Source organism: Cryptomeria japonica, chromosome 1, assembly GCF_030272615.1.
Source record: "Cryptomeria japonica chromosome 1, Sugi_1.0, whole genome shotgun sequence".
NCBI classification, from domain to species: domain Eukaryota; kingdom Viridiplantae; phylum Streptophyta; class Pinopsida; order Cupressales; family Cupressaceae; genus Cryptomeria; species Cryptomeria japonica.
In genome coordinates this window covers 37461358-37478084 of record NC_081405.1, presented here as the reverse complement: position 1 = coordinate 37478084, position 16727 = coordinate 37461358, and the positions used below count along the sequence as shown (strand labels likewise).

General features: G+C 38.7%; 1 protein-coding gene across 5 annotated transcripts in view; it reads left to right on the top strand.

The window, feature by feature from the left end:
* The first annotated feature begins 332 nt into the window (after nt 1–332).
* The window catches only part of LOC131048660 (CRS2-associated factor 2, mitochondrial), a 109140-nt gene continuing 92745 nt past the window's right edge, over nt 333–16727 (top strand). For 2 of the 5 annotated variants that reach the window (XM_057982701.2, XM_057982703.2), the window contains exon 1: nt 336–981. In XM_057982701.2, the coding sequence (XP_057838684.1) occupies nt 414–981 (568 nt within the window). In that variant the 5' untranslated portion in view covers nt 336–413. Of the gene's footprint in view, nt 982–16727 lie in introns of all 5 variants that reach the window. The other 3 variants (XM_057982705.2, XM_057982700.2, XM_057982704.2) reach the window with 3 other exon arrangements.

Below are 16727 nucleotides of genomic sequence, written 5' to 3'. Positions count from 1 at the left end.
ATTTAAATTAAAAAATAAATTATATTAAGATAATTTCTTCTAATAAACAAGATCAAAAACCTACAAAAGTTCTAATCTCATGTCTCCATAATTTCTGCTTAAATTTAAACAAAAAGAATGTTCCCATACAATTTTTTAGACTGAAACTAAGCAACAATTGTATGTTGGAAACACTGACACATAACTCCACAATTTTTTATTTTTTCTCCTAATTTTATTTAAAAGTACAATTTAAAATGTTGGTTTACAAATAAACAACATAATTTGATGTTCATGGATCATCAGCTGAACAAATAGTTTTAAAAAGCCAAAATAAATTAAAAAGCCAGCACTTCACATTGTGTTCTTTCCCACCACTTATAGATACAAAATTTGGAGTTTCTTTAAACTGTGGCCCCTCGATGACTTGACACATGAAATTGGTCCGCCTGAACATGGCTACCGCTGGCAGGGGTCTCCGGCAACAACAAACCTTTCATCACAATGCTTTGCAATCCTTGTTCAGAACGTTTTCACACAATATCGTGTTTTGGAATGATGCTCATTCTGGTCCTGGATTTCAACGCTGCAATGACCTTAAGCCCTCACAAAATCTTAGTGATCCCAAAACCTTAAACAATAAAAACCACAAAAAATCCTCCAATGAGTCCCCTGGCCAGTCCCCATGGTCCTTGGAATCAAAAGATAAAGCCCCCATTATATCATCTTTGCCATTCGATTTTCAATACAGTTATTCGGAATCAAACCCCAACATTGCTCCAATAGGTTTCCGTGAGAAGAAATTTTCCCCGTTTGGGCCTGGTAGAATTGACAGGTCATGGACAGGCTGGTCCGCTCCTGCACCTGCACCGTTCAAAGACAATGCAGATGAATACAAGAAGCGTCGACAAGAAATTCTCGGCGAGCCGCTCACCGAAGCGGAAATTGGGGAGCTTGTGGAGAGATATAGCCGTGGAAACTGTGATAGCCAAATTAATCTCGGTAAGACCCCTAATTTTCTGATACATTTAATTTTTTTTTTTTTTGGTAAATTCATATTCTCTTTGTCATCATTGTCAATTTTTTTGATGCGTTGAATTTGTCTTTTCTTTTTATTTGCTTTGCTTTGTATTATATGCCACATGAAGCAATCATGGGCGGAGGATCCAATTAAGGACCACCCATCCATGCAGCCAAAACATCAAAACAATCAAGATGAAAGCAAAATTCACAAGAACGACAGTATTCTCATTTATTTTTATACTTGCACGATTATGAGTGTGATTACAAACTGGCCACATGGACTACTCAAATTGCAGTCTGCAGCCACTGGACTACTCTTATGCATTTACAGCGTTATACTTTCCTATTCTTGCTGCTAGGGTTGCATAATGACAATTCAAGTACAAAATCCTCTACATTACTTTGTTGCAAAAGCTCAAACTAAAATATAACTTGAGAATTACAACACTACTCTACTGCAATGACATCCACTATCCTCTGCTTGGATTCTCGAACTCCCAAAATTTGCTCTCCTCCTCTCTCCTCCTCCTTGTCGGTTGCAAACAATCTCAAAGGTCATATAAATATCATTTTCTAACTTCTCAAATGGTCTGTGTTGGCTACAAGATGGCGCCAAGCCCAAAACATCATGAAATGTGTAGTTGGCTAGTGGGAACTTCTAAATTCAGATGCTAATGACGGTGGAGAATCTCCTTGCGTTGCTCAATATGTCCCCTCAATGGTCCAATTAAACTCCTCAAACACTCCTCTATTGTGAGTCGGGGCTATAAATAACTCATCGTAAACAAGTTAACTACAACGGTGCAGACCTGTCAACGCGAAAGACACCTACAAAGCAAGTTATAATATTACACTCACCCAATTTTTCTCAAACATTAACATGACATTCATCAACAATTATGCTAACTACTTTCAAAACCGTTTAAGCCAGTTCCCAACTACGGTGAAATGCAGTAACTTTCCTTGTCATAGATTGGTAACCATGAACTCAATAGAAAAACAAACTATTGAAATTAATCTCGAGAGCCTTCCAAAATGATACAAGATTTCTACAATTCCCAAGGATGCTCTTGCATTAGACACCTGGGTTTGATAAAAGAATGAGGCCCTGACTTTCTAGGATAGTATGCCCCTGCTTGAAAAATCTCAACTTGCAGCCTCCTCAACTTGCTCTTTCCACCTCCTTAGGTACACCTCATGGATCCACCTTGTGCATTACTTTCTCTTGCACTATTGCTATCTCATTTAGGTTTCTCTTCTGCTGTTGCTGTACTCTGTTCTGTTGTTATGTAACTAGGGCTATATAGGGTTCGGATTGCCTTAAGGCAACATCCGAACCCTTTTAGGTCTGGGCCCTAAAGGGTAACGTGCCCCAAGTCTAGGCCCTGCCCTATTCCTCACGCTATCCTAAATACACACGCCATAATAGTATTGGGGCCAAAACTTAAAGGAGGCCGACTTACAAATAAGGGTTAAAGGTGCATATAAATAAAAGACATTTCACAAGTGAAATACATTCAGTTTTGCTTATGCTCTCAGTTTATGCGAAATAACTCCAGCAAGGTCCGAATTCGGTCTATGTGAAATACTTCTGTCAAGGTGCAAATTCAGTCTAATCCAAGTGCGACCTTGATACCTAGAAGTGCGAATATTATTGTGCAAGGTTGAAGACTCTGCTGATAACACAAGATTCAACTGTGTGAAGACCTCTATGCCCTAATTGTAAACTGAAAGTGTAGATTCAGTTGCCAAGAAAGTGCAGACCTGGTGCATGCGAATGTCCAGATTCAGCTGTTAAAAGGAGCAGACCTGGTGCATGTCAAGGTGCAGATCTGGTTGATGTTAAAAGTGCAGACCTGGTGTCTAAAAAGGGCAGATCTGATTCATGCAAGTGTGCAGTTTGAAGATCTCACTTTTGAGCTAAGTATTGTATTATTACAATTCAGAATTGAATACATAATCTGACCTGTGGGTCTTTAGTGCTGGGTTTTTCCTCCTTGGAGGTTTTCCCAGGGTAATTGAGTTGGTCCCTTGTGCACTCATTTCTGTCTTTCATTTACCAGTCTTATTCACTTAATCCTAATCTGAAATTACATATTGAAAGTCTGATTGCTGGTCTAATACTCAAAATCCAACATGTTCCACCAGTCATCTTTGGTGCCACTTTCTTTTGGCTTATACTCAATCATAATCTTCAGTTCTTGCACTTTATATCAATCAGTTGCTCACATCTATTAGCCTCCTTCTTGTCTACCATATACCCTTCTGTTATGTTCTCCATTGTTACATGTCTCTCAGTGTAGCTCCTTATCCGCTCATTCATTTGTCATGACCTCTAGGCGACTTACCTTTGGTGACCTCTGCTCACACATTCTCCCCTTTGTGGTACTTTATTTGCATTTTTTGTGCTATCAGGCCATTCAACAATTTCTCGCATCCTTGGAATCAACACATTTTCTTTCCCAATGCGCACTCCAATGTTGTAAAAATGTCCCTCACTTGCATTCGATGACATTAAATTTTTCTTTTGACCATCCTTGCATATTGTGTAACACTTCTATTGAATTGCTAAGGTCTTCAAATAGCAAATGACAGACATCCATCAACTTGATGTTGCACATCACCTCATCATAATATTTTCCAATGTTGAATCTCACGAAACATTGTTCTTTTACCTGAATTTTGTCTCCCTGCTGCAATCAACCGATCCTATATGGGCATGAATACTATTGTCTCCTTAGCCCCAACTCATCTTTATATACCAAATTGTTTGTATTGCCGCTATCCACCACAAAATTGCAACACTTACCTCCTGTGTTACATCTGGTGTTGAATAAATTCTTCCTTTGTGCCAGCTCATCCTTCTTGTCACTTCTCAAGACTCTATGCAAAACAAGTGTATCTCTATATTCAACATCCTTTGAGATTGACGGCTTCTCATTCCCAAATGTAGCTCTTGCAATATCCTTTGTTCTGTTCTCTTGGAACTCAAATGCCTTATGCTCTTCCTCTCTGCACATATAATAGGTTCCTTTGAAAAATTTCTGCCTTTTCCTCTCATAGCCTCCTCTACCTTGTGGAGTATACCCTCCACATTTTTGTGAAAACTCTCTATGACAGGTATCATCATCTTTTCTATCTCTGCAATAACATCCATCATCATCTCTACGTCTGCAGTAGGCGCTACCGTCATCACTCCTAATGTTGTTGTAGCATATATCATCTTCCTTCTCTCTGTGGTGGCTTCCTCCTTTGTTGTGGTGTTGGTTACTTCTCCCTTGACCTCTTGGGATTTCTTCTCTATCACTGCATTTTCCTCTCTTTCTTTTCTATTTGGTGGTTCTGCCTCTACTCTAGCTTCTAGTTTAGTTTCTTCTCTGTAGTGAGTGCCAAGTATTAAGCCTCTTCTGCTGTCTAGATATTCCACATACCCAACTCCTCTTGGATGGATTCCCTCAGACCATTTTATTTACTTTGGCAATTTCTAAGCTCCTTCTTTGTGATGCCTTGACTGAATTGTCAACTTGTGGTACTCCTCATGGTTTTATTTTAACAAACTCAATTGGCGTTTTCTGGAATGAACTTGGAGTTCAGCTTGTCGACCATCAAGTCCCACTTTTCAGTGCTAGGTTTGCCTTCCTTAGTCCTCTTGTGTTGGACTTCCTTCCACCATATAGCAAAATGAACCTTTAGTTTAGTCTTTACAAATTGGATCCTATTGGATCCACAATGTCCTCATACTCAAAGTGCTCCTCCAATCTATCAACTCCTAGTTCTCTTGCCAATACAAATTATTGACTTTCACCATTCTTTCTTCCTTGTCCTCTTCACTTTCACTTTTTCAACAAGATCAATTTCCTGCCTTTCATCACTTTCCTTTGCCCTAGGGTTAGACTTAGGGTTTCTTTGGTTGTCTTGCTCAAATGTATGCATCTGGTAGCTTTCATCATCTCATATATCTCCTCCATACTTACAACAACATTAATAATACCTTGCCCTCTCTTTGGCAATGTCTTGACTCATTGAAATCTAATTTAGGTTGGAGATCTACCTACAATACTCCTTGCAAACTGCTTCATAGCTGTCACTCTGTCTATGTAATGTGCAGCCCTGATTTTTTTTGTGTGTGTCTTTGTTGATGTAGAGTTTTAACATGCAATGTTTTATGGTTTACCAATACCAAGGAAAGCAAGCAATAATCTGATCTGATTGTTTTTTCTCCAATCATTCAAAACAAATATACTTCTATGGAAAGCAACTTAAACATCATCCAAACTGAAACATGAACTTTATGTTCTGCTGTTTATAAAATCTGCATTTATTAGGCATTCAACTTTGCATTACAACAAGAAGTCACATGACAAGAAAGTCTAAGCTTGAAATACCTTCAGGAAAGTAAGTCTACTTGATGTCTTAGGTCTTATATGCCTTCAAAAAACCATCAAATGGTCTAACAAAGAGGCTACAGGTCTGCCATGAAGTTTCAGACATCATAAATTCATAATCCACAAAACCTAGCCTCAAGTACTCAGAAAACACATCTCAGAAGTCTGCTACAGCAATCTGGAAGTAAGAAAACCACAAGGGCGATTCACCAGAATGAAGATAGACACCTCACACAACCTCCCAGTGTATTAAGATCTCATAGGCATGCTCAAAAAGCCTAGATGCCACAAATAATGAAGATTCAGAAATTCTAAATGAGCAGAAACACCTCCTCAAACTCCCATGTTCCAAGGTGAATATGGCTCTCCTCCCTAAGTAAGGCAATTCCTTGCTGAAAAATCAATCCTGCACCAAAATATGCATGTGATAAATAGAAATGGGGCACCCAGCTATAAGAAAACCAAATAAGAAAACACTAGAATGATATCTTTTTGACTTAATGAGCTATGAATATAAATATAGATTCTTGCATTTCTGAGAATGATGACTTGCACATTGAAAAAGCATCCAAACACAACCAAACTTGAACAGCACTCTCAAAATGGACACACTACACCAAAAACTGAATACCCACATCAGAAAACCTCAAAGACCTTCATTATTTCCAAACCAATATCTTCACTTGCAAGCCATTATAACTGAAAATTGAATCTAAACACACCAACCAGCTAGGGTGGATGTTTTCACCACCGAAACCAGCAACACTATATAGGGTTTTTGTCCTTAACCAGCAACAAGAGAACTCTTAGTGTTCATTCCAATAGCATCTCTTTAAGTTGTCAAATCAGTATGTTCAAAATGAGAGCGAAAACTCTATTTTATGGAGTTAGAAGAAAGGGTTAGGGCAACACCAATTAGGGCAACTCCAATAATAAAAATAATAAACTTTAGCCCTTTTAATATTTCATTATTTCCTCCAACAAGTTTGACGTCCCATTTTGGTGGCAACTTTAATAAATTAAATCTTCTATTTTTTCCCTTCATCTTGGCATCCACTTATGGGGCTATATAATATGCTTTTTAAAACAACTTAAGTTGGCCCTCTTCCCTAGGCGTAGCCTTAGACGTCACAACATGAACACTTTATTTCACTTAAGTTATAAAGATAAAAATTAAAATCACTTTATAAAAAGCACACTAGTGAAATCAATTAAATATTTTTCATGCAACCTTAGAGCTCACCAAGGCATTGAAATTTGAGATGCTTCACCTGAGAGGAAACAAAGGTTGAGATCAAGTGCCCAAAATAGCATTTACCAAAAATAGCATATACTAAAAATAGAAACTCTGCTGGAACACACTGAAGACGCAAGCTTGAGCTCTCCACCAAATGTTGAGTCCCCTATCCAACTCCGCTTAGCCTTTGGGAACTTGGGGATAGGCTAATGGCAAGTCAAACTAACTAGGTGCAAGAAGGGGACATTACAGTCCTCCCTTTGTCATGTCCTGCCAGAACTCTGCCCTTACAAGGCAATCCACAGCCTGAAGTACATCTAACACAAGCCTTTATTTATATTAAACTTGGATGATAACACATGGGAGGCTGACTAGACTCAAGGAAGAGGGCTGATCATCTCAAGAAGATACAATTATTTGACCAAGGATAAAATAGCAGAGGCTGACCTATATTAATAACAGTGAATTGCTAAAAAAAATAAAATATAACAAAGTGAACTGCTTATTTAAGGGCCGACCAAGGCAAAATAGGGAGGGACGACCTAACTAATGGACATGACTTATCCACCATAGAGGATATATGTAAGGGAGGAATTCTTATTGACGAGAGGCATGGAGAAAATAAGGAAGAACATTAGAAGAGCAGAGAAATTATGAGGGCAGCGATAATATATATTAATTCTGGCCGATTTATTTATGAACAAAGGACAGCGATGGTAACTAGGGCTGACTAAACAAAGAATAAATTATTTATTAATCAAAGCAGCAATCAAGAGAAGGGGTGTAACCCTTTCAAAGGGGTATTGGGGTGAAGGGGTGTGATTCCCTACAAAGGGAGTTATAAAAGAAGAATTCCATTTAACATGGCAGGAACCAATCAGCACAAGGAGAATTATATCTGCATCAAAGGAAGGAAAATAACTCCACTCTTACACTCAAGTAATCAACATCAATCACCATAATCATCAGCAATCAGATCCATTAAATCGGTCAGGGCAGAAAATATCATTTACTGCAGATAATATTAATCTTACTCCCTTTGTGGTATGCAGCATAGCAGTATTCTTAGGAATAATGGTTCTCATATAGTGATAAACAATAATATGTAATATTATACACAACCTTCCCTACGTTAGATATGAACAATAATGTTACTTAATTCTTAAATAGCTACAATCAATCATGTGGGAGGGGTTAATAGGGGAATACAAGGAGGGGGAACAGCTATAGATTCCACACTAGGTACTGTTGTGAGGTTTTCACACATTGCCCCATTGCAAATGGGGATCCCATCTTCTTGCTGAATAAACCAAGTCTTTTGCAGTCTGTGTCATCTATTGACCCTAAGGAATGAGTTATAAGGTTTTGTTGGTCTAGATTCTGGCCTTTGGAGGTGATGAAATGACTATGCAGGGAATGGATTCTTAAGGAATATACAACCTAGACAGGATATAGTCTTAATATTGTCATCAAGTTGAGAATTAGGATTTTGATGTATTGAGAAATGCATTGAGCTTATTGCTTTATTCTTCGAACTTTGCATTTTGCTAACTATGAACTTGATTGATACCTGTACTTTACAACGTTTCCTTGTCTTTTTCAGGTACATTGTAGGGAGCAAGACTTTGGATGCTGAGAGGACATCATTGAGTGGATGATTTCATCATCCAAGGAAGAGATTGCAATGATAGAACAAAGAATGCACATGCAGAGGAATGGAATGATGGATATTTGGCTAAGTGTCAGGATAACTGTGAGAATTAATATAAAGAAATGAAAGAGAAACAACCAAATTTTGGCTAAGTCTACAAGTGTTTTTAGAAAATATGGCCAAGTCTAGAGCTCGTATTGTCTATTTTAGGGTTTTTGCCCTTCAAACCTAGATTTGAGGTCAGTTTCTTAGTGTTTTGAAAAATCTGAACGAGGCAATGTAGTTAGAACCCTTCAAGGAAGCTACCAGTAAAATTTGAGCAAATTCTGAGCACTTACTATTTTTAGTAAGTTTCATTGCGTCTGGGATTGGCCTAATTTTGCGTTTAAACAAACTTACTATCTTTAGTAAGTGTTACGCTATCCCGATTTGCCCTAATTTGATGTTTGGAAGAACTTACTATTTCTAGTAAGTCTATTTTTGGCAGGACACTAATGGCACAACATTCTTGGAAATCCAAGTTCCAAATCCAAAAATCTGAAAAAGCAAGCAGTTCATTAGAAAAATGGCTGTCTGGAATCCTTTCCTAAAGTGGAGAAAGGCATGGAAATTTATTCTAAGGTAGGAAAGTGTTTCTTCAATGAGAAATCCTCAATCGAAAAATGGCATTCAAGTCCAGATGACGAGCTCAAAATGCAAGGCAAGGAGGAAAGTTCATGACTTAACAAAAATTCTCCATCATGGGTGAAATGTGCTCCAAGTTAGGTGTGGGCGCTAGAATGGTGTCAAGAAGGAATTCCTCAAATCCTCTAAATTCCTCCTCCCTACTTCAAATGCTCCCAAGGTCATGATTGGGCACCAAAACCACTACAAGGAGGAAAATTCTCCTTCATAAAAAATTCCTTCATCGTAGTCAAAATGTGCTCTAGATAGTAGTTGGGCTTTGTTGTGACCTAACCACACATCACCCCATTCCAAATGGGGACCCCCTACTTTTTAGGTCCTCGAGATCTTTTGGTTGTGGTTCTTTAGGTCTTTTCGTAGCAATCCCTTTGGTCTCCCCAGGTTTGCAAGTGTTTTGATGAATTCTGATCAAGTCTGCAAGTGTTTGGAGCAAATTTGACCAAGTCTAGAACCTGTTTTGTTTATTTTAGGGTTTTGCCCTTCAGACTTAGATTTGAGGTAATTTCCTTATGGTTTTGGAAAATTTGAATGTTGCAATGAAGTCACAACCCTTCAAGGAAGCTACCAATGAAATTTGAATGAATTCTGAGCACTTTTTATTTTTAGCAATTTCTTTTTTAGTAAGTTTCATTGCGTCCTGGATTGGCTTAATTTTGCATTTAAACAAACTTTCTATTTTTAGTAGTTTCTATTTTTAGTAAGTGTCACCTTGTCCTAGTTTGCCCTAGTTTGATGTTTGGAGGTACTTACTAATTTTAGTAAGTCTATTTTTGGCAGGTCCATCTCAAGTAGTGGTCAAGACACTGATGGTAGAGCATTCCTGAAAATCCAAGTCTAAATTTGGAAAGTTGAAAAAGCAGGCAGTTGATAAAAAAAGTGGCTTAAGTTTGGAATTCTTTCTTGAAGTGGAAAATGCATGAAAATCCTTCTAAGGCAAGAGAAATCCAATTCATTCCAAGAATGGCATCCAAATCCAAATGATGAGCAGACATGGTCAAGTCAAGGAAGAAAATCCAAACTTCATCAAAATTCCTTTACCATGACAAAAATCCGCCCAATTCTGGAATAGGGCGCCAAAAAGAGGTCATGGAGGAATTTCCAATTCTTCAAGAATTCCTCTTGCAAAACAAAATCTCGCCCAAGGCATGATGTTGGGTGCTAAAGTGGGGTCAAGGAGGAATTTTCCTCCCAAGTGAAAATTCCTACACCAAGGCAAAATGGCGCCCAACCTAGAAGGAAAGCGCCAAACAGGGGTAGGGAAGGAATTTTCCTCCAAAGCACAAATTCCTTCACCAAGTGAAATTTCCGCCCAAGACTGAAGGAAGGCGCCAAATAGGGGTAGAGGAGGAATTTTTTCTCCAAAGCACAAACTCCTACATCAAGGTAAAAATCTGCCCAAAATAGGGGATGGGTGCCAAAATGAGGTCAAGAAGGAAAAAGTCCAAACTTTTAGAATTCCTCCTCCAGCTAGGATTTGTGCCCAAGGTTGAGCTAGAGCGCTAGAAAGGGGTTATGGAGGATTTTTCCTTCATGCCAAAATTTCCTCCATCATGAAGAAATGGTGCTCAAGGAGAAGAATGGGCACTATAAGTTGGTGGTGAAGGAGGGAATTCCAAAATTTTCCAATAATCCTCCTCCATGTGTAATTCGTGCCGAAGGACAAAAATGAGAAAGGAATTCATGGCCAAGGAAGAAATTCAAAACTCAAGGAAATTCCTTTCTCAAGGAAAAAATTTGCCCAAGAAGAAGAAATTCCAAGACGAAAAAAATTACTAGGTTAGAATTTTTTCTCTCCTAAATTCCAGAACTCCAGAATTGGAAAAGTGACCGAGTGATCGAAAAATTTCCTTCAGAACAAGATTTGCACAAGAAAACACCTTCAGGGTAAAAAAATATCTCTACAAGAATTTTCTCTCCTAAAATTCCAGACGAACAGGATTCCTGTACAAGTGGACAAAATTGATGAATTTCTCCTAAGGAAAGAAAATCGTTCAAAATATCTTTTGCATGACCAAAATGCAAAGATTTTTTGTAATTAACGAGTTGGCAGCATGCAAAAGTAATATTCCGCATTTATGACACAACTCAAGAATTTTTTAGAAATTTTCATTTTTTGAACTCAACATTGATGGCAGGGCCCGTTTGCATGGCAAGTTGTCAAAGGAAACATGACGCATTTTAAATGCAACTGTCCATTTTAACCTTTCGCCAACTTAGCAGCTTGGTGGGAGATTTCTGTTAAAATGGTGAATTGGAATTCATTTCTCACAATGGTTATTGGAAAAATTCGAAGCTAGATCGGTGGAGAAAAGTCAGGAGTGAAGTTTAATTATTTTCCAGAAGTTCTTGTTCTTGGAGGTTTTATTATATTCCAAGTTGGAATTCCTTCCTCATGGATTTATTAATTTCCTTTATGATGATTTTTAATGTTATTTGTTTTAGTATGTAGGAATGGCAGAATCCAACAAGGGTGCGAGCATTTCCCAGTAGGCATAGATCAAAAATGAGAAAAAGGGATTCCTTCCAAAATCAAAGATTATTTCAAAGTGGAAGGAAGTCAGCGACACTAACTTAGGAACATTCCAGCTAGGAGAATTCCGGAAGAGATTTTTTGGAACGGTTGGACGTGCTCCATCAACCATTGCCACCAAGATTGTCAAAAGCGGTATTGTTGCAACTGTTGGCTTCCCTCCAAGCATCCAATGCTCGAAGCTGATTATGGAGTGCGCAAAACATTATAATGTTGAGAGAAGAGTAATTTTGGCACCGGATGGCAAGCTCATGGCCAACCTGACAATTGAGGCAATTGGAGAGACATTCGGAAGGCCAGCATACCAATCCATGACCTACAAAACCAAAGAGAGAGCAACGATGATATGTGATGCTGGCATTGAGAGATGTGCCAGAATAATTAACAAAGTTTGGATGTAGAAAGCAAAGCCACACATTTCTAAGATGCCCAAGCAGATCACCAGCATGGATTTCAAGTAGGAGTATGTTGACCTTATGCTGATGCTGAGCTGAATCATGGGATGCTGTTGTGACCATTTCACACATCGCCCCATCAGAATGGGGACCCCCCCCCCTTTTTTTAGGGTTTTGCTTTCCCTTAGTTAGTTTTTCTCTCTGCTTGGTAGGTTTTGAGTGAGTGAGTGGTTGCCTAGGCTGGCTAGATTAGGGCTAATCTATGAAAGCTCGTTTTAGGGTTTCTTTCAAGCTGAGTCTAGCCTAGTTTTGGGAGGTCGTTAGTTGTCTGCCTGGAACCTTAAGTTTGCCTTAATGAAGTATTTCCTTTCAGGAGAATTAGGATGGTGAGATTGAAGAAGAGGGTGAATAGGTCTCAGGTCAGGATAGGTCTAGTTTGATGGTTTTGTTGTTAGAGTCCTGTTTTCTTCTAGGTCTGAGTCGATTGAGCAGAGTCAGTGGTCAGAGAGGGATGAAAGTGGTGATTTCAGAAATTGATGAATGAATGCACTGGATGATGGTTTAAGGAGTTTTGGAAGGAAATGCTCAAGATTGTTGACTTTTGAGGTGTAATTGAGAAAGTTGATACATTTTTCGCCTTGAAGAAGAGTTTTTAGGCTTTGAAATGATGAAAGCCAGTCTAGGATGAGATTTTCGCTCCTGACCCTTCCAAAGGGTCTAGAGCGAAATCTCCCTTTCTTGCCTCCCTTTGGCCCTGAAAACCCAGTTGGACCTTGCCTAGACCAAATTGGATGGAGAATTGTCTTGATAGTGAAAGAAGGAAGTTGATTTGATCAAGTTTGATGGAAAATGAAATGAACCAAGGTGAGGAACTAGCCAAGAATATGATTTTCGCTCCTAATCCTTCCAAAGGGTCCAGAGCGAAAATCCCCTTTAGCATCAAATTTTCACTTGTCAAGGCCAGGATTATAGCTTCCTTAGGCATAGTAAAGACAAATTGATATGTTCTAGCCCTAGGAAGTGATTGATGATGGGTGAGATGAAAGATTTTAGTCAAGAGGATGAATTTCGCGCCCGACCCTTCCAAAGGGTCCAGAGCGAAATTCTTGAAAGCTCTCATTTTTACTTGGCTAAAGGCAGGATCTTGATGGGGATGCGTGAAGAAGGGTCTTTGTTTGCCTCTCAAAGAAAATTGGAGTTCAAAAGGTCAAGAATCAAGCTCAAATCTTGATTTTCGCTCCTGACCCTTCCAAAGGGTCTAGAGCGAAAATCTTTGTAGCCCACATTTCCTTCCCAATTTTGGCTAAGTGTTGGTTTCTAAGGCATGTTTGAGGATGAATTGATATGTTTTTCCTTGGAGATGGAGTTGATTGATTTTGAAGAACAAGATTTTGGCCTAAAGGAGAATATCGCTCCTGACCATTCCAAAGGGTCCAGAGCGAAATTCATCATAAACCTTATTTGTTGCCTTGAATGGACTAGAAACCTTGTTCCTAATGTGGAAAATGATCTAATTTTGCCTTATAAGGTGGTTTGAAGTTTGAAAAGTGAGCAATCTAGCCTGGAATGAGTTTTTTGCTCCTGACCCTTCCAAAGGGTTCAGAGCGAAAATCTTTTTGAAGCTCATTTCCTCCTAAGTTTGACTAAATTTTGATTTGCAGGGTATCTTGGAAGGAAGGTTGGACATTCTTGTTGCCTTTGAAATGTTTGGAAGTTATGAAAATGAAGGATTTTGGACCAAAAAAGGAAATTTCACTCCTGACCCTTCCAAAGGGTCCAGAGCGAAATTCCTAAAAACTCTTATTTTTGCATTGAAGAAGGTCAAGTTCTTGGTCTTTTATGAATTGAATGGAAGGGAGATAGCTTGTCTTTGCCTCTTGAAGATGTTTTGAATTAAAAAAATGAAGAATCTAGCCCAAGTCAAGATTTTTGCTCCTGACCATTCCAAAGGGTCCAAAGCGAAAATCTCTCTAAGAGGCATTTCTTTCCTCGTTTGGCCAAATCTTGATGACCAAGGCATGTTGAAAGAGAGAATTGACATGTTGGAATCCTTGGGGATGTTTGGAAGTTATGAAAATGAAGGATTTTAGCTAGGAAAGGAAATTTCGCTCCTGACCCTTCCAAAGGGTCCAGAGCGAAATTCCTTATAAGCCTACTTTTTGACCTTTCTTGGACATGAAACCTTGTTCCTAGGGCAATGAAAGATGAAATTCTACCTTGCAAAGAAGTTTCAAGTTGAAAAAATGATGATTTTTGGTCAAGAATGAGATTTTCGCTCCTGACCCTTCCGAAGGGTCCAGAGCGAATTCTCTCAAAACTTCTCTTTGCTATCAATTTTTTGCTAAGATCAAGTGTGGGATAAGGTAAAATCAAGGAGAAGTTGCCCCTAAGAGTGACTTTAAGTTGCTAGAAACCATGAAAGATGAAGGAATTGAGCCTAAAAGTGATTTTCGCTCCTGACCCTTCCAAAGGGTCCAGAGCGAAAATCCTAAAAACCATCTTTTCTTCCAAAATTTGAGCAAAGCCAAGCTTGGACAAGGGTGCGAGAAGTCATTTGGATTGCCTTAGAGTGGATTTTGGTCGCCAAGAATGCAAATTTTGAAGGGTGATTTGAAGTTGAAAGGATGGCGAATAGCCCTAAAATAAGAAATTCGCTCCTGACCCTTCCAAAGGGTCCAGAGCGAAAATCCTTAAATCACCTATTTTGCCTTGCAGAATCAAATCAAACTTGGATTGGATGAAAGAAGAGAACTATTTCCTAGCCTTGTGAGGTGAATGGAAGTTGAAATGATGAAAAATGACCTACAAGCAAAGAAATTCGCTCCTGACCCTTCCAAAGGGTCTAGAGCGAAAAACCCTAAAAACACTTTTTCCTTCAAGACTTGAGTGAAACCAGGCCTGGACTACAGTGAAAGAAGCTATTTAGAGTGCCTTGGAAAGATGTTTGACTTTCAAAGTGTGAATTTTGAGCTCAAATGAGAAATTCGCTCCTGACCCTTCCAAAGGGTCCAGAGCGAAATTTTGGATAGGTCCTGTCCCTGGCTAGGTTGTCGAGCAAAATTGACCTTTTTCGCCTTGTAAGGATCAAACCAATACTGGCAAGTTAAGAAGTGGATTCAAACTGAAGGAGTTTAGATGAATTGAAGTGAAGGAGATTGGAAATTTGGCCTGAAGGGTGAATTTCGCTCCTGACCCTTCCAAAGGGTCCAGAGCGAAATTCCTAAATGCAGTGTTTCCTTCAAAATATTGTTAAGACAAGTCAGTGGTCAAGGAGAATGGACCTTGGAGATTGCCTTGGAGAAGGTCGATGATCAAGCAAAGGTGAATTTTGAGCTAAAAAGTGAATTTCGCTCCTGACCCTTCCAAAGTGTCCAGAGCGAAATTCCCATTTGCACCTAATTTACCCATGTGAAAGGCTAAAATTTGAAATCCTAGGCTTTGTTAGACCAAAACAAGCATAAGCTCGCCTTCCGGAGGATTTTGGAGTGAAGAAAAGGAGGTATTCAAGGCCTAATCAAGAAAATCGCTCCTGACCCTTCCAAAGGGTCCAAGGCGAAATTCTTGAAAACACCTATTATTCACCTTGTTTAGGCTAAGTTGAAGGCAAGTTGCAAAATTATGATGGCAAGAACATGGGAGATGGCAAATCCAGGTTGTAAGGATGTTGAATAATGAAGCAAACAAACCTAGATAAAAATTCAAGCAAGCCTCCTTGGAGAGACCTAAACTTTGAACATTTTAATGCCTAAAATACCTCAAGCCTTGATCAAGCTTTAACATTCCTTAAGCTGGCCTATAGCCTTTCACTAAATTTGCCAATTAAGGTACATTTGGGAGATTAAGGCAAATTCGCATAAATTAAGGCACTTATAATTTGATTAATTAATTTTTAAGCCTTAAAATAAATGAAAAATCCACCCTTAGCTTGGAAATTAATTTAAAAAAATTAAAAATTATGCTTGAGCGCTCAATATTCATTATTTTGCCTTTGCAAAACAAGTCGGCCATGCTTGTGGAGGTGTTTTATATTATTTTATTTTAACCTTTACCAAGTCGGCCTTAAGGGAAATCAAGGTGAGCGCTCTATATAAAGAGAGGTGTGTTTTGACAAATTCAAATCATTCATTCATTGTCTCTCATGCGAACTTGAAGAGCAGATTTGGAGGTGCGAAATTGAGCTAGTTGAAGGCAAATTTCCAGAATTTGGAAGGTATTTGAAGGCTAGTTGAAGGCGAATTTCTTCTTGAAGGCCGATTGAGGATTGAATTCATCAAAGAAAGGACCAGAAATTCAAATTAAACATCCTTGTCTAGCAAATTCTCATCTTCCTTCATTCATTTTTCAAAGGTTGATAGCTAAAAATCAAGGGAGAGGTATGAATAATCAGATTTTTGAAAGTTTGTTCAAGATTTTAGTTTGATTTCCATAGCAATTCTTTGAAAATCTAAGTCTTGTGCAATCTGATTTCCATTCATAATTAATATTAATTTGAAAATTCATAATTCTAGGATTTATCATATCATTTTCAAATTAATATTTAGTTATTTCCTTGAAAGGTCTTAAATCCTATACCTTAAGATATTATGCTCAAACCCTAACTTTAATCTTTTTGTGTAGGTATCAAATGACGACCCCCAAGGCCGGAGTATCCACTACTCGACAGGCTCTCATCAAGGAGGATCAGAGGAATGACGAATTGGAGACTAGGATCGTGTCCAAGTGGAGCAATATCGGAGACACCAATCTAGGAAACTTCAATGTGAAGAAGTTTCGGGAAGCGCCCTACATTGGCAAGCCGTCACTTGTTGCAAAGAAGATAATTGAGAGTGGCATCATCAAGGCT